The 19,848-nt window shown below is 51.4% G+C and overlaps 4 protein-coding genes across 4 annotated transcripts; 2 read left to right on the forward strand and 2 right to left on the reverse strand.

Annotated features, from left to right (window-relative positions):
* Positions 1-547: 547 nt before the first annotated feature.
* LOC100903836 (uncharacterized) lies at positions 548-3,322 on the forward strand. The gene is made up of 10 exons (XM_003742975.2): positions 548-646; positions 756-923; positions 1,011-1,137; positions 1,255-1,428; positions 1,508-1,698; positions 1,810-1,993; positions 2,081-2,323; positions 2,456-2,750; positions 2,836-3,039; positions 3,171-3,322. Exons 2-10 carry the CDS (start codon positions 772-774, stop codon positions 3,311-3,313), a joined length of 1,713 nt encoding a protein of 570 aa, XP_003743023.1. The 5' UTR covers positions 548-646; positions 756-771; the 3' UTR covers positions 3,314-3,322.
* Positions 3,323-3,875: 553 nt separating this feature from the next.
* On the reverse strand, positions 3,876-9,714 carry LOC100903984 (UPF0518 protein GF15501). The gene is made up of 11 exons (XM_003742976.2): positions 9,500-9,714; positions 8,083-8,269; positions 7,640-7,934; positions 7,297-7,529; positions 7,034-7,182; positions 6,386-6,650; positions 6,093-6,308; positions 5,793-6,013; positions 5,417-5,592; positions 5,122-5,319; positions 3,876-5,004 (listed from the first exon to the last, which is right to left on the reverse strand). The coding sequence occupies exons 2-11, from the start codon at positions 8,229-8,231 to the stop codon at positions 4,552-4,554; spliced, it is 2,355 nt and encodes a 784-aa protein (XP_003743024.1). The 5' UTR covers positions 8,232-8,269; positions 9,500-9,714; the 3' UTR covers positions 3,876-4,551.
* A 2,115-nt stretch (positions 9,715-11,829) lies between these two features.
* On the reverse strand, positions 11,830-14,941 carry scu (hydroxysteroid 17-beta dehydrogenase 10). The gene is made up of 5 exons (XM_003742945.2): positions 14,840-14,941; positions 12,944-13,108; positions 12,646-12,801; positions 12,279-12,497; positions 11,830-12,169 (listed from the first exon to the last, which is right to left on the reverse strand). The coding sequence occupies exons 1-5, from the start codon at positions 14,861-14,863 to the stop codon at positions 11,954-11,956; spliced, it is 780 nt and encodes a 259-aa protein (XP_003742993.1). The 5' UTR covers positions 14,864-14,941; the 3' UTR covers positions 11,830-11,953.
* Positions 14,942-15,814: 873 nt separating this feature from the next.
* On the forward strand, positions 15,815-18,535 carry Tmem63 (transmembrane protein 63). The gene has a single exon (XM_003742977.1). It carries the CDS (start codon positions 15,815-15,817, stop codon positions 18,533-18,535), a length of 2,721 nt encoding a protein of 906 aa, XP_003743025.1.
* Positions 18,536-19,848: the final 1,313 nt, after the last annotated feature.

Raw genomic sequence — 19,848 nt, forward strand, 5'->3', positions numbered from 1 at the left:
AAAAAAAACTTTTTTTGTTCGGAAAACCGCGGAATTTCGTTCCGTCAAGCCCCCCATACAAGCGCCGCCCGGGGCAGACCGCCCCTTCTTGGCCCTCCTTTTGGACCGCCACTGCCGGACCTCTAGCCTGTAGTTGCTTCGTGGCCTATTCGGGGAGCAAAGCTTTTGAACTTTGGCGCCTCACTGATTGTCAGCTGAGCGCTCATGTACCCCGCGGGCATCGGAGGGACTACGGATCGTCGCGAGCTCGAATCGGATGCTGCAGAGGACAATCGTCAGGGAAATTTCCCCGGCGTGGAGGTAGGAAGATCCGTCAAGACGAATGCCGGTGAGGGATGCGGAAGTTGTCTCCGTGGGAATTCGCCCCTCTGTCGCTTCGATGATCGCTATCGATAGATCTTGCACGAAAGCACATGGACTCATCTAATGATGGAATATTTTTCGAAGGTATGAGCCGAATAAACATTGAGGCTCTAGCCAGTAGTATGATCGCGAAAGGGTATCCTGATCTCGCGAGCGTCCTGCGTGATTCTTTCGGTAACGCTCGATCAAAGGCGGAGAGCCCACCGATATCCGATGACGACGTGAGCGCAGCGATTGATGTGGAAACGCTGAGGCAGTCTGTCGAGCGGGAGTATACGCACAGGTCAGGGATGCACGTCGGGAGGAACGATCTTTGAGGCTGACATTCTCCCCTTCCGGGAAATCCAGAGTAATTACTCGAGAGCGAAAACATTCTTCTCGCTGTTCATCAGGGTCGACTCCCTTGAGATGACCTACGAGGGACCTGCTCCGGATATGACCGACGACTCTCGAACCGTGAAGACGCTCTTGGAACTCCAGGATGCGCTCGACTCCTGCCAACACTGTGTGCAGAGTCTGCGTGAATTATTCAGCGTGGGTAAATCAACGGTGTCTGCGAGGTGAGCAAAACGAATCCTTGTGGAGATCGCATTTCGAAATCGCCCCCTCAAAAGTCGATCTGCCCACTGATCTCGATTACATTACAGCTGTTTGGACAACATGATCTCAAATCTAAGAGCGCTCTCCCTTCGAGAGACGCTAGAGACCCTGATGGGCGCCATACGGCTCGAAATCAGTGGATCGCAAATATTGGAAATCTATAAGAGTGCCCAGGTAAATCGGTAGTTGCCTGAATTTAAACCAGATTCGGCCGACGAAAGTCTACTTCTACGTGGAAACGAGCCCGTGCATCAAAACTGTCCATCTTTGATCAAGCCCCTCCCTTCGCAGGACCTCCAACTCTCAGGAGTGTTGTATGAGACGATGCTGGAGAAAACTTGTCTCTATGCGACGTTCATACCCGATCACTGCTCGACGTTACCATTCGATCTCCTGCTGAAGCTATTGAGAGACGATGAACTCAACGTCTCCAGTGAGGACGATGTTTTGGATCTCGTTGAAAAGGTGGAGCCTCCCGATACAACTTGCGGACGTGAACGGAGAATTGCTGCGAGCGAAACCCTCAAACGATTTTTTTTTCTAGAGCAAGTCTCGAGATGCACGGGAGCTCAATGAATTGATCTCGTGTATCCGTTTCCCATTCCTGACTTGTTCGGCCTTCGATGCTCTGATTGAACGTTTCCCGGAAGCTTCTCGTTCCCAGGGATATCAGATTTGCAAGAAATCAATTGATTGGCTGAAGGACATGCCGAAGGAGCAACTCACCCGAAGGAGGTCAAGCTCCTCTTTCTGTCTCGCGACGTGACATACATCAGTCGAATTCCCCGAAGGCTGCGAGAATTAGCGAAATCAATTTGAGCCCCGCTGATTTATTACTTCTTGCAGACACTATGTCAGCCATCTGCACCTTCTGCTGCACGAAGATTCCATAGGCGACTCCGAATGGGAAAAACTCGCGGTGTCGTGTTTATGGGGGAGTGAGGCGACCGACGCTGTATCGTCGACTCTTAAAGGAGAGCCCCAGAGTGTAGTTGAAGCCCGGAGCCGATGTGTAGTGCTCCCGCAGAAAGTGAGGCTGAGGGAAAATTTCAACAGAACAAAGGGGGAGACATTGGGAGATCGGATGTGGTTCTGAGAATAGACGCGTTCTTCCCAGGTTGTGGTCGGTGCGAGCTCGGGGAGCGAATTGTGGGCATGGATCATCGATACATCCTCGGGCTCTAGTTTGGCATCGCCTTCAGAGAAGCATATCCATCCGGACTTGACCGGAGCTGAGTTCGTGGATGCTTCCGAAACTGACGAAGGCCAGGTCCTCGTCTCGTGGCGAAGAACTTCGGACGATTCATACCATTTGGGGGTTTTGAGCTCCATTGACAAGATGGAGCCCAGCTGTGAGGAGGTATACATCTTACGGCTCGGAAATGGACAATCGACGAGTGGACTTCTCTGGAGCATTCAAGGATGCGGAGAATTATAGCATGACGATCTTACCCAGCTCCAAGCACCTTCCCGAATTCTTTTTCATCTCCAGATTGATTTGCCTCCGACGGTTGGAGGTCTTCGAAGTACATTGTACGGAGATCTCGTGATTATACTGAGCAAGACGCAACTAATTCTCTTCGATAGAGCGACGCAAGTGAAGTCGGTCTACGATTCGCCTGCGAGGTCTTCGTCTAGTTTCTTAGACTTGATCGTGATCTCTACCGACTCGAAGAAACGCATCTACGTTTTCGATCGTAGGACTGTGATCGGCAGCGAGCCCCCTGAGCTACCTCACGTGGATCTGCTTCTCGTGTTCGATTTGGATCGCTTGGAATGGGAAAGAGGTTTGTCTGAGGAACCAACATTCATTCATCTCGAATGTCGGAGAATATTTCGCATTCGCGGTCTCATTAGTCATTTCCTCCAAAGACTCATGGACGCTAGAATTGGAACAAGGTGGCAGATCGTGCATTCTACCATCTAACGGGCTGGCGCTCTTCGAGTATCGCGGTAACGTTGGGATTCTTGCTGAATTGACCGAAGGATGTGGTATCCGAAACAAGATTATTTTGGTACATGACAGCGACAGGGATCAATTCACCGAGGATGTGGCCGATATTCCGGCCGTCACAGGTAACCGTCGCTCCCGTTGTCGTCAACTAACAGTACAGTGTTTCCGAAATCTAATCCAATGATCGCCACGGGGAAGCTTCGCAACTTCGGACCAGTTCCATTGCCCTCCTAAATCACGGTGTCGATTCCAGATGAAGGACTTGGCCTGCGAGAGGTTCTAGGTCTGATTCCGACAGACATGAACCCGTGTGCCCACGAAAGTGTTTTCAGCCGATATTGCCGCACAAATTCAAGCTCACAACAATTGAGAGAACTGAGGAAACTAGCTGAATAAATTTGAGAACGGCCGAATTCCGCCTCGACATCGCACGCCCCGACAGGCCCACGCATGCGTTGCAAAGTTAGACTTGATTCTCGAATACTTAGGGCCTCGGAGATAATCGTGGGAACTTGCTTCCCATGTCCGACTGGCATCACTATGTTTCTGTTTTTGTCATTGGGTGAAAACTGGCCTGAAACAGTCAAAGGAGAGCAAAGTCGTGTTCTGAAAGGGCACGGAACCCCATGTCAGAAAACACCGGGTAGACTTTCTTCACGCTGAACCCATAACGCGGGATTTGGGGTATCCTTGGTGAGTCTTGTCTGGCCGGACGACATCGGAATGTTTTGAGATCTTGACTGCTGAATCCGAACCTCCTGAAGCTCTCGGACGTGGAATCCGAGAATTTTAGTGTCGGTGTATCGGGAGCCGGAAGCACCGTCTTCATTCCGTCTATGGATACTACCACAGCACAAGCCCCAGGACAATGAGGATGAATGAGCACAGCCGAACCGACGATCACTATTCAAAAATTAAAGAGGTTCACAGAAGAATTAACAAGCGGGAAGAGAGAGACAGAAGTCTTTATTTTATTGCGAAATCTCGACTAATATTAGATTAGCTCCATCCTCCGCGGCGTGTGATCATTGACGAGGCTTTAATAGTCAAGCCTCATTTCTCAGAAATATCGCCGATGATAAATATAATTGGTCTATGCGTACGTTACAAAGCTGCGTCATATAATCTCATTCTAAAACTGTGCATCACTCCATCCTCGAATATGACTTCTCTCTGCCATAGGATCGATTCATCGCGAACCAAGCGGACATTCCAGGTTCGTTCCGAGTTGCTCTAGCCGATGAGCGAAATCCTCCCGTGTGTAGCACGTTTTCTCACGCTGACTCCGAACGTTCGGTCGGCAGTATAAGGTGTAAATATGAAGAAGTACTCTCCTTCGTATCTCAAAGTCACAATTGGGGCTTAACACTTATGTACAGATCACCAGTAGCTCACTCACCACGGAGGCCACGCAGACATGAATCAATCCCCGCCATCGGAGCATCAATCAAGAGATATGCGAGAGCAATGGTGCCCGAACCAGCGGCCCGCAGGCCAAATTCGGCCCAAAGCATTTTTTCCTTCCAGTGTATTGTCACGCGAGCTTACCGACGCTTCGTTTCACGGGCGTGACGAAGGCGACTCAAATCGTGTTCGGTGAAGAAGAGCATCGCAGAAACAGAATCAGCCACTGATCATTCAGCGGGAACCTCATCGAGTAGCTGTTGTAGCGCCTGTTCTTGACTGATTGCCGCCAGTTCCTTGACAAACTCATCGAAGACGATCATGCTCAAGACGGCTGTCATTTGATTTCTATGGACAGCGGAGTTTTGACTGCTCTCCGATGAGACATCACGCTCTGGAGGTGGTTTGGCGATATATCGATATCCTCCGTTGTCTGCTATGGGTTGTAAGACGCCGAACTTCCTGAAGAAAATTCCTAAACTCCTGCGTCTCTGCGTCTGAGCTGGCACTGGACGCTCGACGGTGACTTGTTTGTCTTTCGACACGCTCGATTTCAATGATGAAGGCTGCGTGATGTGCTGCTCTCGGGCAGCGAAAAATTCTCTCGCTTGCTGCATGAGCGCTGAGGAATTCCCTAGCTGAAGGATCATGTGATCCAGTTTGTGCCTCAAGGTGCACAAAATCTGAAATTGATGGGACATCTTACTGGCGATTCCGAGAGAGATTTGATCAGAAGCCGAGCCAGTGGCTTTGCTGGATGCTCTCGACGCATCAGGTCAATATCGTCTGCGGATAATGACCTGGTATAGACTCCGTATGCTGGGCTGAAAGACGATTTCCTGCGACAACAAGAAACTCCGCAGCAGTGGTTGAGGATACAAGGCCAAGCGAGCAACGAGTGATGTCAATTGAAGGTTGGTGTAGACATCGTTGATTGGCAGCATTTCCAGCCTCACCAGAATTTGTGTCAGGAATGGCCCGATGTCAGCGGAAAAGTCCTGTAAGACGCTGAGATTCGGTTTCTGCATCGAAATACTTTCGTGCATCTAGAGGTAGTCAGTATCAGAGGTAAGGATAAGATAGGTTTCAGCTCACCCTCTGGTCATTGACGAAGATCCCGGAATCCTCCCGTTCCTCTGTGAGGAGCTTCAAATCGCCGTTACCGTTCGGATGAAGATTGTTGACCGGGTTGTCTTTCCGCTGAGACTCGTTCCGACTCCCGTCGTAGCTGCGTGACCAAACTTGACAAGCATCACGACATGCTCGAACACCTTCGGAAAAATTCAAGAATAATTCCCCTCCTCGAGTTCTAAGGCCAACGCGGGATGATGGAGCGAGCATGCAAGAGCGAGGATACCGATTCCGAGATCAGGCGCGGGACATGAGACAGGAGCGCGGATTCTTCGGAGCTATCGGCATGGCGAGCCTTCTCGATGTGAAAAACGAAAATATCCCGACGAAGGCTACCCACCGTTTTTCGCGTCCAGGATATAAGCTAGGTATTGAATCTGATCGTTCGGAGAAATTTGAGAGCTCAAATTTTCATTGAAGCTCTGACTCTGTTTGACCCCTGCGCCGGGCTGATTCGATGTGGTCAGTGACAACAATCGTTGGGAAGTCACACAGAAGGTGTCAACATCGCGAATGCGGTCCCGGTGCGCCAACATGATATGTGAGCAAGGCAACAAGTATCTGAAATTGAGAGTGAAGACTGCTATCTTCATCAGTCCAACAAGCATTCGTCACAAGCATCACGATCGACCGCACTCACTTGAAGACAAGCTCGTACATGACTTCCTCACAGTTGAAGTCTACAAGTGTTTTGAAGAAAGAAATCGTGACCAGCGATAATTTCGAATGAGCTCCGATTCTCAACATGAGGATATCTATGAGCAGGCGACGCTCGCATGTTGTCGTCATAAGGAAGTGTAGAAACACCCGAACTAGCCGAGGCTCGGTCACTTTTCGGAGGAATAATTCGAGATATCTGCAATTCGGAGAAATGGAATCAATTCATAGACAATTTGATCCTCGCTTAACGGAAGTCGTCTTCTTTGAACTCACACTGTCGTCGTGACTATTTCGTCGGTATTACTTTGGTACAACGCTGGCGCCATCACAGGGATGAGGAAGCCATGTAATAAATAATCCAACAGCTGGTCCCGCACAAGGGGATGCGAGACTTGAGTCACGGCGTTACAAAACTCCAATGAATTCAAAAATGATGCTAATTCTGGGATCTCGTGGATGTCTTCATCGGTCAATCGGAACCAATCCTCGCTCTGGGCACCCAGCTTGCGCGGCAAGACAGAATACAAGCCGCTCAGACCTACAAATCGATGAAGGAGAACGAAATCAGGGCTTGTTGACCGTATAAGTACCGTATACCTTGTGCAACTTAGGCGGGCATTCTCTTTGGGAAGGGCGCCTCAAGGACCACCGGGGAATACACGAGCACCCTATCGTATGCTCCACTATAGGAGAGCTTTCGGTCCTCGACGAATTCAAAAATGCACGAAGACCCTCGATCAGTAGGGCAGCCTCCGATTGACGAACCAGATTTGGAGGGATGGGGAAATACATCAACGGGCATGTCCGTCTAAGACAGTGGATACGGCATACCCGATATTCAGCGGGACGAAGCGAGCGTACAGAATACAGATCACATCATCTAACCGCCACAAGTATTCGTATCTGGATGGTATCGCTCACCAGTGGCCAGAACAGGACAGAAAGTTGAATGATTGGCCATATAGCGTCCGAGCTCGTCCATTCGCGCGTGATTCTTCGCGGCTAAACACATACAGAGAAGGATGGCGTCCCTCGCTTGATGTCCAAGGCAGCCTTCCCGATGAACGAACCTAAGGATCGATAGCGAGCACATTGACGATCTCTTCAAGCATTTTCGGTCCATCATGTCCGAGTCGGATTTCCCGGCTCGATTCGAGTTCGCGACATGAATGGAGAATACTCACGGTATGAGCAAGGAAAAGACTACGAAGTCCGGGGGATCATCCTTCTGATTGAAGAAAATTTGGAGTAAATCTGAGTTTTGAGAGAGCGTCACGCACAATGTATTCAAAAGAGCAACGAGCCGACGCTCGAGTTCCTCGGGACATTCCGTCTGGCAAATCGAAAGCAGTTTCTGTAGCGGACTCAGGAAACCTTTCTGGTATAGAAGCCGTTGCGAACAATTCGACGTGAGGATCTGGAGAACCGAGAAACAATATCAAGAATAAATACGAGTATTCCCGGCTAGGACCTCGTGGGGAAATCGCATTCGGAAGCTCTCCGAAGAAAACCTATCCAGTTGCTCACCTCATAGATCCTCAGCTGCTCTTCCAAGAGTCTCAATGTGAATTCAGATGTTTGCAGACTCCACTCGAGAATCTTCTCGAGAACGTCGTTGTCCAGAATATAATCCAGAATCGGCGATATAGCATACGAATTCAATGAAGGAACTGGTGACGGCGTCGAGGACATCGACGATAAAGTCGAAGCCGTCGAGGGAGGACCCGTGAATGACTTAGCCGCGGATTCTTCGAGGATATAGTTGACCATCTGCTCCAGGTGATTGAGGATAGCCGCAACGTCATCTTGTCGGACCGCGAAACTGTAACAGAGATTGATATTAGCAGCAGAACTTGGTCAGCCCGGATTGCGATCCCACGGACGGTCGACGTCGTAGAGATCCTTACAAAGACCACTCTTACGGGTTTCTATCTGAGCATGATTGAAGAGTGCGGAAACCGAATGCTTACTTTATCGTAAGGTCCCATTTCTGAATGAGGGCGTTCGCCTGGGAGCAGTGCTCTCGGAAAGCCTCAAGAAGAGTCTTAGGATCTGCATTCTTGAGGATAGCGGCAGGTCTCCTCAGACGGAAGGAGCCCTGTTTCCTCAGCCAGCTCATCACTCCGAAATCTTGTCCGAGGCTATCTCATCGCATGTCTGTGAAATGTAGGCGCTCATTACTTTTCACAGTCGCCGTTACGAGTGTCGCGATCCATAGTTGCGGAAAAACGTATACAATCATCATTGACTCGGGGCGCGCTCTCTGTGACCGCCTGGGACATCATAGAGATCTCTTCTGCTCAGCTGACTGAGTGGCTGAACACGCGAGGTGAAGTACCACGCCATGGCAAGGGCAAGCTCGGTCTCTCACGTCACCGGTAAGCTGTCAAAACATAGAGAAAGCGCCGCGTTTCGATCGAAGAAAATTCGATTTCAACGAAATCGATGTCTCCGAGCAGCGTTGCCATTCGGTGGGAGATCCGTCTTCTGCGGGAGAAGTCATCGATTGAGCGAGTCTCGATCCCTCGTGTATGATCTCGAGTGATGAATACTTCCGGGCTTCCAGCCGAAAACACTGTGCGGATCTCGGAGGTCTTAGTCTCATTGGCTCCGATAGAAGAACGCAAGCGTCATACCGCCGCAGATTGAGCGAGGCTTGCATCAGATCGGCTGCTGTCTCCGTCGATAGATGCCAAGATATTACTTGAACCCTGATGATCGTAACGCGCGATTCCCGCCCGTTCGAGGCTCGGAGCAGGTATTCGCGTGTGAAGCGGATAGGCTGCGCACACTCGACCGATGTTCCCGGCGTTCTTTGAATTTGCCTTTGAATCAGTGACTTGACGCGGTCGGACAATTAGCCAATCAAGAACGCGCCGAATATGAACTGGCGGAGTTTTCCTGGCTTGCTTGTTTCTACGGAGTGGAAAAGAGGTCCCTCCTTCCGAGGCTTTGGAGGCAGGTGTCTCCGATGCCAATACGAACCATATGTTCTTGACAGGGATGACTGAGGACGAAGATGCGAGACCACGAATTTCTCTTCACGCAGCTATCCCGAAGCGAGGCACCGGTCTGAAGTCCGAACCGGAAGCCCGCGACATATGCGAGCACCTCAGTGTTCGCGATCCCTCGGACCTTGCTTTTCAGGCTGTTCTCCATCTGCCTGTCATGTCAGTTCGAAGACGAAAGCGATATGCAAAGACGTCTCGTGGGGCCGCGACACCAGACTTCTGTGTGTAGCCCCCAAGTTGGGGATTCGGTCTTGCGATGATCACGCTGCGCCGGCGCACATGATGAGGGAAGAAGATCTAGGTCCCCACCCCCCGGAGAGCGACGCAGACTGAGGAGAGTGCCGTGTCCACCGTTCACAGAGAAACTTTTACTTACTCCGGAATGGAACCTCGATCTACGGAAGTCAAGATCGAACACTGCGAGAAGAATTCATGCCGGCACACCTCAATCACCACTTTTGTGCGTTGAGACCTGAGGGAGCTTCCACCGCTCGCAGTAATTTTAGGAATCGCAAGCAGCTGGAGATGCCAATCGTGAGAATGACGAATAATAACACCGATCTCAGTCAGCTCTCAGCTCATCATCCCACCATAATCACAACAACAACAACCACAGACGATTTTCTGACTGTCGGCTGGCTGCCGCTGACGGTTGCTGATCTCATTATGTAGTGCGCTTTTCCGCTCGACGATACGGAAGTGCCCAGGAAGATAAGAGAAGCGCTTCTAAGCTATGCGTTCCTCAGGATCGACGGAGGATGCATACGACCATTCCATGGAAAATGGAGTATATCCCAGATAGCTCACCCGGATATCGGGAATCCGCCGATTCGCGCCGGCCGCCGGGTCTCGGTCGGACCCGGCTCCGCAAGAGGCAAGAGAGACGGCCATATTGGCAGAGGGCGCTGATAGCCTGCAGGCTGCAGGGCGCGGCATTCGGAACTCCGAGAACTCTTGTCGGATTTTATCGGACTCCTATCCTAAGTACTCGGAGCCCGACAAGAATCCACTGCGGAATCCTCGAGATGAGAAACCTAGAAATTCTCGGCGCTCTATCTGCAGTACATGGAGCCGAACGAGAACCGAATCGGTGAATCGTCGGGTTGGAAAAATCGAAAGTTATCGGAATTCTACGCACAGAACAGGGCCCTAGAGAGGGCAAAATTCGATTAGGTACCCAGAAATCATCGGAGTTTGGTTTACGGGGCACAGAGCCCTCACCAGAATCGGGTTCAAGAATCTTAAGGATGAGGAGCCCGTGAGCTATCGGGGCACTTCTCTTAGAGCCCGGAGCCCGAAATCTTCTCTTCTGCCGTGAGAGCACGAGCTCCCTTGAGATACGGAAATTCCGAAAATTTCGAGCCCGTCTAAGACCCTCGGAAGAGCAGCGGTGGCGGCCTCTTTCAGGTCGAGAGGATGCTCTTTGCTTCCTGATCTCGTGCCGATTCGACTTGAACGACCCCCGCCCTCCAGCAGGAATCTCTTCTTTCTATCCATTGCGGGACGCGAGGTCGTTCAAGAGCCCGATGCCAGCGGGGTCCCCACCGACCGTATGGTAGTCCACGTATTGACGTATGAAATCATGTGAAGCCATCGACGTTTAGGTCGCTATTATTGAGGGGTTGCGCCTGCACCTCAATCGCACAGAAGCTTTCGAAGCGCCCGTCGGACTCAACGGTCAGCCTAACGGAGCATACTTTCCTGAATTGAAAAATCTTGACTCGGCTGCTCAATTTTTTTCCGGAGAGACTCTCGTTTCCACCCGATCCGAATCCACTTGAATGGAATGCTTTCGTTCCTATTGCTTGACCGATATATGTAACCAGGGACCACCCATACAGATGAGCTGCCGTCTCTTCGACTCCATTCCCCACGAATCGAGACTTGGAGGGTACCAAAGAATTAAAGTCTTTCCCGAGCGTGTCTTCGACTTCTTGATGTTGCCCACCAGATGGTGCAAGCCTTCGGAACTCAGCCCACCACATAATTTTAGGAATTCCGGGTATTTTACGGTGAACGAGCTTGCGTGCGCTTCTTATTCGAATAAAGTCGCTAGCATATGGATCGGTTCTTGTCCCCGGGAGGGACTTCCCCTCAGCTATTCCCCCCCAAGCATCGAGAGCATAACTCTTGGCGGTCGTGCCTGACTTGCGACTAGTCCGAGCGGAGCTCGATCGTCGCTTAGTGACAGCGCAAGCTTTTGGAGCTGCTCTTTCTTTCCAGCAGCTGACTGTTCCGATATTTGTTCTCCGCCTCGGACGAGTTCCCAAAATCCTGTCCCAAGTAAGAAAAATTCCCATCCACTTTCTCGATGGGGCCGGAGCTCGGATGCAAAGCGAACGAATCCACCGGGCTCGACGATGCTGAGAGACAATGGCTCGGTAGCAAGCGTCGCACAGCACCTCTGGGAAGGACTTCATCCTCTGTGTGTGTGGACGGGGCTCAGACTTAGGCCCCAGCTCGATGGGCTTAGGCCCCCAGACTTAGGAACGTACTCGATGAGCTGTCGCGCGGAGTTTTTCAGTGTCCCTCGAAATTCAGAGCCGCTTCAGTTGGACACATCCGCGCGGATGTTCCTCCGCCCACGGAGTCGCCGCTGCGGAGTCCTCCTCGTCTCGACTAGGCAATTAGGGAATCTGTAGGCTGCTATAGAGATCGATTGTGAAGGCACGTTTGAACTTGATCAGCGAAGGTGGACGGAAGATCAAAACTCACTCACGCGGTTTTATTGCTCCCGAAGTCTATGATAGTAGCTTCATGTAAGAAAAATATTTCTCGGTGTTGACAAACGCGAATTTTTGCAGAAACACTACTCCTTGTTCGGATCTCTTCAACCCATTCTCAGAGCACCGTCGACTCTGACAACTTCTCCGTTCATGAGAGGGTTCTCTATGATAGTTTGCACCACATGGGCGAGTTCATCCGGGTTGCCAAGACGCTTCGGGAACGGGATAGTTTGAGCCAGGAAGACTCTGACCTTCTCCGGGAGAGACGCCAGCAAGGGTGTGTCGAAGAGACCCGGAGCAACGGTACAGACTCGGATACCCTGAAATCCACGTAGATCATGAGCTATGACTCCTCATCACTCAAGAGCATGCCCGGGCGAAATCGAGTCTTTGAGTCGAGAAGGGCTTCTATTGACGTTTGTTCCTCACCAGGCCTGACAGATCTCTCGCTAGTGGGAGAGTCATGCTGACGATGGCACCCTTGGACGCCGCGTAAGCCACTTGTCCCATCTGACCCTCGTACGCAGCTATGGAAGCCGTGTTGACGATGACGCCACGCTGACCATTATCGTCGGGCTCGTTGGCGTTCATCAAGCCCACGGCGAGTCGACAGACATTGAAGGTACCCACGGTATTCACGCTCAACACCTGAGAAAATTCCTTCGTCAGAGGCTCATATTGGGAAGCAGATTCCATACTGAATGCTCGTGGGGTAGGGGGGGGGGGCTAGCCGATGATTGCAGCTTGTCTCAGCAAAAGATCTCCGCGACTTTTTAGTAGTCGATGTTATACGCACACGTTCGAAGTCTTCCAGGAGATGTGGCTTATTCTTCGAGGCGCTGAAGGTGAGGAAAGCGACGCCGACGCCGGCGCAATTGACCGTCACGTCCAGTCGGTCAAACTTGGACTTGATCGCAGCGAGGGCTGATTCGACATCGGTCGCCGATGTCACCTGGATCCATGAAAGAAAACATGCTATGGCGGTATCGAACACCCATCGGTTGTGCGTGTCGCGACAATAACATGAATCAGTGAATGAGAAGGATACTATCGGTTCAGTTTTCCAATGATTTTTCTGTAAATGAATGGCTCACGTTTGTGGGGGCGAACATGCATGCTGGTCCCAGTTCCTTGGCGACGGCTTCGCCTTGTGATGTGGGCAAGTCGAGAATGGCGACCTTGGCTCCTTGATTGACGAGTCTAGTCGCTGCCGCCTTTCCTAGACCGGACCCTCCACCCGTGACCAATGCCACCAGACCCTGGAAAATAAGGATTCATGATGAGTTCATCGATCTTCTCCTTTAAGGGGGAGGGCAGGCGGCTAGTTTCCGGGAAGAACTACCCTGGTTTTTGGAAGCTGATCGATACGTTAACGGCAACCTTCGAGACGGAGGTTGCGGAGACAAATGCTCATTCGGGGTCTCTGAATCTCCGGGCGACGCCGAAGGTAGGACGATCGCCCCCCTGTGCGAAGCGTCACACATCATTCCGCGCTGCAGCGGCCATCTCGGCATCTCGCGTCTGAAGAGCATATCATGAATCATGATTGAGATTCTCCTTAAGAGAAATCCTCCCCGCTTCTGAGCCAGGTACAGACCACGCATCACAATCCCTCGAGCACGTGCCTTGGGCCATTGAATTCCCTTCCATTCACGTGGCCGAGTTGAACGAGTTCAGAACTCGCGGATATGACAAGATCGAATATTTTCGTTCCCGGGTTCCGTGTGTGCGAGATCTAGACCACGATGAATCTAACGATGCTTCCGAATCTGCCTGATTCTCTCGGGAGGAGCAGCGAAAAATTGACGTCGGGTTGCGCGCAGCCAAGGTCGAACTCCACCCTTGTCAGGAGTCGAAATCTTGCGCCGAGAAGTATCTCCATACCCCCGCACGCTAGCGATTCGCGGCCGAAAAGAAGTTCTCACGATTCTATCCCTCCGGGAACTTCTCGGAGGTGGACTCGCGGGCGCAAGTAGTCGATCGGCTAACGATCCCGTACTTAATGAAATCCGGCCGGGCGTACTTATCTCGGCGAATAGTCTGCTGAAGGTCATCACATACTTAGCTAGCTAGAGGATATGCTTCCAAACATACGTCGAAAAGAATGCTTCCGGGCGGTGCTTCTTCACCATCGGACAGGAGCCATTGCTAGACAACCCACAGAGGGTGGAGCCGCTGCCGTGTTCGGTTAAGAATCCAAACCTGAGCTCTGCAGGCTCCCATTGCAATGCTCTCTGATCCATCTTCTTAATCGCATCTCCATTCGTCGATGTTTCCAGGACGGAATCACACCAGTCCAGTCTCTCTGCCGCTTTATGTTTTCAATGCCGATGGACGGGGCTGGTGCCCATGGCGAGCCACGGAATGAGGGCATTCGCGAGACCCACCCCAGCCAGGGAAACCCAGCTTGGATCAAGCTTTAATTCCCCGGGAGGTCACCAGGATCTGTGGCATCTCTCGCCGCGATTCGTTGGACCACCAAAGATCATTTTCCCGTGGAGCAGATGTTTTTTCGGGAAACCTCGAGCAGCACTCGCTCTCGATAAGTTCATCAAGACAAAATCTCAGGAAGTTGACTGACAGAGTCAATCCGGGCTCAAGACCGCATTCTCTCAATGTGAGCGGCAGCATATTCTGTCGTTGGCTTCGGGTTCGCATGAATTCTAGGCTCTTCGAAACTCTGTTTCTCGTGTGATACGGCGCGGGTAGCGACCGGGAGATAATCTTCAAAAGATAAAGCTCGCCTCCGCTAGCCATTTACTACGATTCCGAGAGCGGTACATCAGGGAATTCCTCGGTCTTGTGCCCCGTCAGTGAACGAGGAGGCAGTTTTTCAAGACCCCTCGAACATCTCTGTCTCACCAACAGAAAGAAAAACATTCACGAGAGCATAACCTCGTAGGACTCTCGGATAGCGAGCCACGGGACACTACATTGCTTCCAGCGAACGCTCTCATCGCGGAGGATTCTCTTCTTGAGGATGGTCATACCTTTACCGACCGAACTTTAGACATGATTCGGGATTTCGTCGATTTTCTTCGATTCTCCTCTTGTAGGCAACACGCGCATTCAATCGGAGCTGTGAGCAGGCCGCCGGGCGAAAAAACCCTCCCCCTCTGTGATGCTCTCTCCCCTTCTCCGGAGAGGTAGAGGCAGTTTTCGACACGCGGATTCAATCCCACGGAACTACGGCGGTGGAATCGTCATCATACAGAGCTCGGAAGCCGGTAAGCTCGAAACTCTTCCGAAGACCGGAATCTCGATTAATATTAGATGATTTCGCTTCGCGACGGGAGACGCCGCGCGTCTGCGCGTTCGCCTATAATACAAACGATATAGGCGCGCGGATGGCAGACGCTTTCGAAATAGTGCCGAACAGCTGACGACGGGTGCGGCGGCGGCGAGCGAGCGAGGGCTGGGTCGCCATCTTGTCGACTCCCAGACAACAACGACAAGCAGTGCTGTGTCCGTCTGGCTGCTTCCTCTACTGCTGCCGCTGCCGTCATACGTCGACGGCGACCGGGAACGACAGACAGAGAGAGGAGCTTCCGATCCGGTGATCGATCCGTGAATCGGGCGGACATGTGGTACTGTGAATCGATGCATCCCTTGCACGACTGAGCTCAAGTGAACATAATGCTGAGGTTTCGGTTCTTGTCGAGCGGTTCAGCTGTCGTGATATAGTGAGCTCGGCCCTCAACACTAAACGAGGGTGTTGGCCGACGGTGGCAGAAAGAAGCCAGCTTGCCTGCTCATCTGCGTGCCTGCTTTGCTGGCTGACGGAAAGACGGTCGGACGGACGGACGGACGGACGTACTGATTCGTTGAGGTGAGCCTAAGTGCCCTTTGGCCAGTCCGCTCACCAAGCGAGCGAGCGACGAGTCGACCAGCCAGCCTGACAAGCGCTCCACTAACGGCGGCAGTCGGGCTCCTCGACTACTCAATCAGTCAGTCAGCTGTGAAAGATGTCTTCGCCTACAGTTGGTTTCGGAACCAAGTTCGCAGATCGGATGGAAGTACAATGTGCTCTCTTGGCGAGGAGCAAGAATTTGACTTTGACACTAGCGCCAGGCTACCAGGGCATCCCGGAAAACTTGCTCATGAACGTAGTAGCCTGGATATGTCTGATCGTAATCTACTCGGTCGTGAATCGAACAGCGAAGAACTATGCGCGTATGGCTTTGGTACATCGATCTGAACGATGGTCCGATGTGTTCTACGGTCAACAGTATCAACATCAACAGCAGCAGCAGCAGCAACATCCACAGAACGGCTCTGTTCATCATCAATTAAATCAGAGCTCCCCGCAACGTAATCGATCCGGGGTCAGCAATCATAGAACTCAGCCGCCTGTCGACGATGACGGGAGTCTGGAATCGCTCGAGAACGCCAATCGTGATACGTCTTTCTTCTCGTGGATATACGCGATCTGGAAAATCGAGGATCGACACGTTCTCAAGAAAAACGGACCAGATGCCGTGCAATATCTGACCTTCCAGAGGCACATCATCGTGTTTGTCTTCATCGTGTGTATTTGTGTGACGACTATCGTGCTGCCGCTCAACGCGCTCGGAGTCGAGTCTCAGAAGAACAACAAATTCGCACAGACAACCATCGCCAACATCTCGAAGGACTCCAAAAGCCTCTGGATACACATTGCGCTATCGTTCATATTCTTGCCACTTGGCGTGATTTTCATGCGTCGTTTCTCTACCAGACTCCATATACATGCCGAAGAGCCGCGTATCGGCCGGACTCTTATGATCGCCGGTGTACCTCGCCGGCACTGTAAAGCTGAGCTATTCCGTCAGCATTTCGCTGAAGCTTACCCTCAGTGTATAATCCAAGATATACAATTCGCGTACGACATCCGGAAATTGATGGACATGGTGGCTCAACGTGAAACGGCGACACAGGCGCGTCTGTGGTGCGAGAACCGGATCAACAACACGCGCGAACGACCTACAATGCGTCCGTATACCTGTGGCAGATGCTGCTGTCTCGGCGATTATCTCGGCTGCGAACAGGTAGACGCGCTCGACTACTATAGAGTCGAGGAGCAGTCGCTCCTCAAACGGGTGGACGAAGAGCGCCGGCGAGCCTTGAAAAATCCTGTTGGCTTCGCGTTCATCACATTCGACTCGGAAGAAATGGCCATGCTGGTCTGCAAGGACCACAAATCCCAATGGCAATGCTACGTTCCCGGTCAGAGTCAGAGCAGCATAACCCGAGAGCTGAAGCCCTATCTATGGAAGGTGGTGTTCGCTCCGCCGCCGAGCGATCTCTTCTGGGAGAACTTGTCCGTCGGGAAGTACGCTTGGTACATGCGATCGGTGTTCATCAACTTCCTACTGTTCATCGTACTATTCTTCCTGACGACCCCGTTCATCATTCTCTCGTCGCTCTCGCCGATCATCAATATACAGATAGGATTACATCCGTTCTTCGAGAAGTTCTTGCCCACGGTCATGCTATGGTGCGTGGCGGCTCTTATGCCGGCCATGGTGACGTTGTCGGATCTCTTCATAGCGCATTGGAGTCGATCGTCGAGAAATCATTCTGTAATGAAGAAAGTTTTTGTCTTTCTGCTATTCATGGTCCTCATACTTCCGTCGTTGGGCTTGTCGAGCGCTGAGAGTTTCGTCGGCCGTCTGATGCAAACGCGGAACGCTACCGAAGTTTGGAAGTGCCTTTACTTACCGGACAGTGGGGCGTTTTTTGTTAATTATGTGATCACATCTTCGTTCGTCGGAACCACTATGGAACTTATACGATTTCCACAGCTGTGCCTCTACATGATCTACACGTGTTTATCGAGATCTAAGGCGGAACAGTACGCAGTTCAGCGGAACTCGTTGTTCGAGTTCTATTTTGGAGTCCACTACGCTTGGTATCTCCTGATGTTCGCTATCATCATGGTGTACTCGATCCCATGTCCCTTGGTCACTCCCTTCGGTGTCTTGTACCTCTGCTTCAAGCACTACGTAGACAAGTACAACATTTACTTCGTGTACAATCCGTCGAAGACCAACAAGTACATTCATGCAACGGCCATCGACTTTGTGATCATTTCACTGATATTGTTACAGTTTGCTCTGTTCATGTACCTCTACTTCAAATCGGATGCCAGCATGTACACCGTGGTCATGTGTGTCATCTTCATGATGTCGTTCTGCTTGTTCATCGGCCAGGCCATGATCAAGTGTTTCCGCGATTTTGGCGCTATCAAGTACGTTCGCCAGCTGCAGAAGACTCTCGAGCGGCGTAGATCTCGGGAATCGGGTTTGCGAATACGCGACAATCCCTATATCCCCGATGCCTTGAAGCATCGTCCGATCCCGAATCTGAACCAGTCGCAATCGGCTGGAAACCTGCCTCTGTTCGGATCAGGGAGCAATGCGACCGGCAACAACGACGTTCGCGCTCCCCTCCCTCCTACTAACGGCGGCTTGGCGAACGGCTCCGCTGGCGGAGCCCTCAGTGGATCTCCTCTAGAAGCTCCTCGAAGCCACTCGATGAATGACCTTCTATCGGCCGGTTCCGAAAGAGCGGAATTCTCTTTGGCTTGCGAGGACGTGGCGATGACAACCGAAGATGAGTGTGCGTCCACCGAAGCCGAGGACGACGAAATGCGTCGAGTTGTTCTCGCAGCCAACGGACATGTTAATCACTATCAGCGTTTCTGACAAATGAAAAAGTTCTCGATGGGATAGAGCTACGCCACGGGGCTCCCCGAGCCCGTGCCAGTTTGAAAGATGGCTTGCACGAACATGCAAACGAATGCATTGCTCATCATCGGGGATTAGCAGCTGCAGAAGCAGCCTTAACGACAGAATTAGCGGTTCACCATGCGGTCGACGACCAGTGCCAGCGCCCCGAGGTCGTTATCTGAAGTTATTCCTCACGATGATGATGATCATGATGATCTGTCGATATATTCACCGATCGACAGATTCTCGTTCTACCATTGATCAGTCCTCGGACCATTGGAACCATGACAAGCATTTCAGCGACCAGCGAAAGAAATTTCTGACCTTCCTCTAAGGCGCCAAGAGTTCCGAAACCTCGAGAAAAAACTCTCAGAGCCTCTGAGAGCCCGACTCGATCGGTGAGTCGCCCATAGCATGACAGCACTGACACAAATACTCCTTTCTCGAGTTGGAAGAGAATGCAATAACATGACGGCGTCAAGTTCAATGTTAATCGAATCGATGATGATCGCGAACACGATCGCGCTGATCGTGATCATGGTGATATCATGTTCAGACTAGAAGCAAGCAGTGTTACCCCACAAGTATGAATGTATATACTCAGGCAGGAGCTAAGATAAGACGCGATGTACTGATTCTTGGACAATGAGAATCGGCCTATAGGATTCGGTAAGGCATCGGATCGGAAGGAGCTGTTGGTTCATTTGTGGATGCCGGTTGTTCCGAAGCCAGTCTCGAAGATCTCCATCGTCAACATACTCTCCTTGACACAGAGCCCAAGATTCCCGGTGTCTCAAGTCGACACCCGACCTAACATGCTCGGAGGGCAAGCGGAATGTCAAGGAAGGAGAAAAGCGAAGCAATCTGTGACTCCGCGGATATTCGTTAGGAGTTGGTGCACCTAGGCTCCGGACCGATAGTGAATGCCTCCAAACAACCCAACGAAGTGAGAACCTCGTATAAGGCCGCCAACTATGACGACGGCCACAAGAGGGAAAGAGTGAATTGAACAATGCTAGTAGCTTTACGAGAATTTTCAACTCTCCATCGGTGTCCGAGCTCCGAAGCATGGGCAAATGATGAGAAAACTTCACAGATATTGATTTTTAAAGTTATGAGAAAGTACACGCGAGGGAGAGAAGGTAACGATCCCTGTAATGAAATGAGGATTTTAGGTTTTTTCAATTGCAACCAAACGCCGAATGCTGCGCGGAAAATATGTATTTCGGGCTCAGACCGGTCGATCCCAGGTGGAACCTTCGATAAATAAGAAGATACAGATAATATAA

The sequence above is a fragment of the Galendromus occidentalis genome, unplaced genomic scaffold, assembly GCF_000255335.2.
Source record: "Galendromus occidentalis unplaced genomic scaffold, Mocc_1.1 scf7180000077436, whole genome shotgun sequence".
Classification (NCBI taxonomy): Eukaryota; Metazoa; Arthropoda; class Arachnida; order Mesostigmata; family Phytoseiidae; genus Galendromus; species Galendromus occidentalis.

Coding starts and splice junctions, on each gene's coding strand:
- LOC100903836 (XM_003742975.2), top strand. CDS start 772: ATGACCTACGAGGGACCTGCTCCGGATATGACCGACGACTCTCGAACC. Junction 1,138..1,254: donor AAATCTATAAGAGTGCCCAG/GTAAATCGGTAG, acceptor CTCCCTTCGCAG/GACCTCCAACTCTCAGGAGT. Junction 1,994..2,080: donor GTGTAGTGCTCCCGCAGAAA/GTGAGGCTGAGG, acceptor CGTTCTTCCCAG/GTTGTGGTCGGTGCGAGCTC.
- LOC100903984 (XM_003742976.2), bottom strand. CDS start 8,231: ATGAGCTGGCTGAGGAAACAGGGCTCCTTCCGTCTGAGGAGACCTGCC. Junction 6,309..6,385: donor GAAATAGTCACGACGACAGT/GTGAGTTCAAAG, acceptor TCCGAATTGCAG/ATATCTCGAATTATTCCTCC. Junction 5,593..5,792: donor TATCCTGGACGCGAAAAACG/GTGGGTAGCCTT, acceptor ATTTTTCCGAAG/GTGTTCGAGCATGTCGTGAT.
- scu (XM_003742945.2), bottom strand. CDS start 14,863: ATGTCTAAAGTTCGGTCGGTAAAG. Junction 13,109..14,839: donor CTAAAGTTCGGTCGGTAAAG/GTATGACCATCC, acceptor CTTATTTTCCAG/GGTCTGGTGGCATTGGTCAC. Junction 12,802..12,943: donor GCATGTTCGCCCCCACAAAC/GTGAGCCATTCA, acceptor TCATGGATCCAG/GTGACATCGGCGACCGATGT.
- Tmem63 (XM_003742977.1), top strand. CDS start 15,815: ATGTCTTCGCCTACAGTTGGTTTCGGAACCAAGTTCGCAGATCGGATG.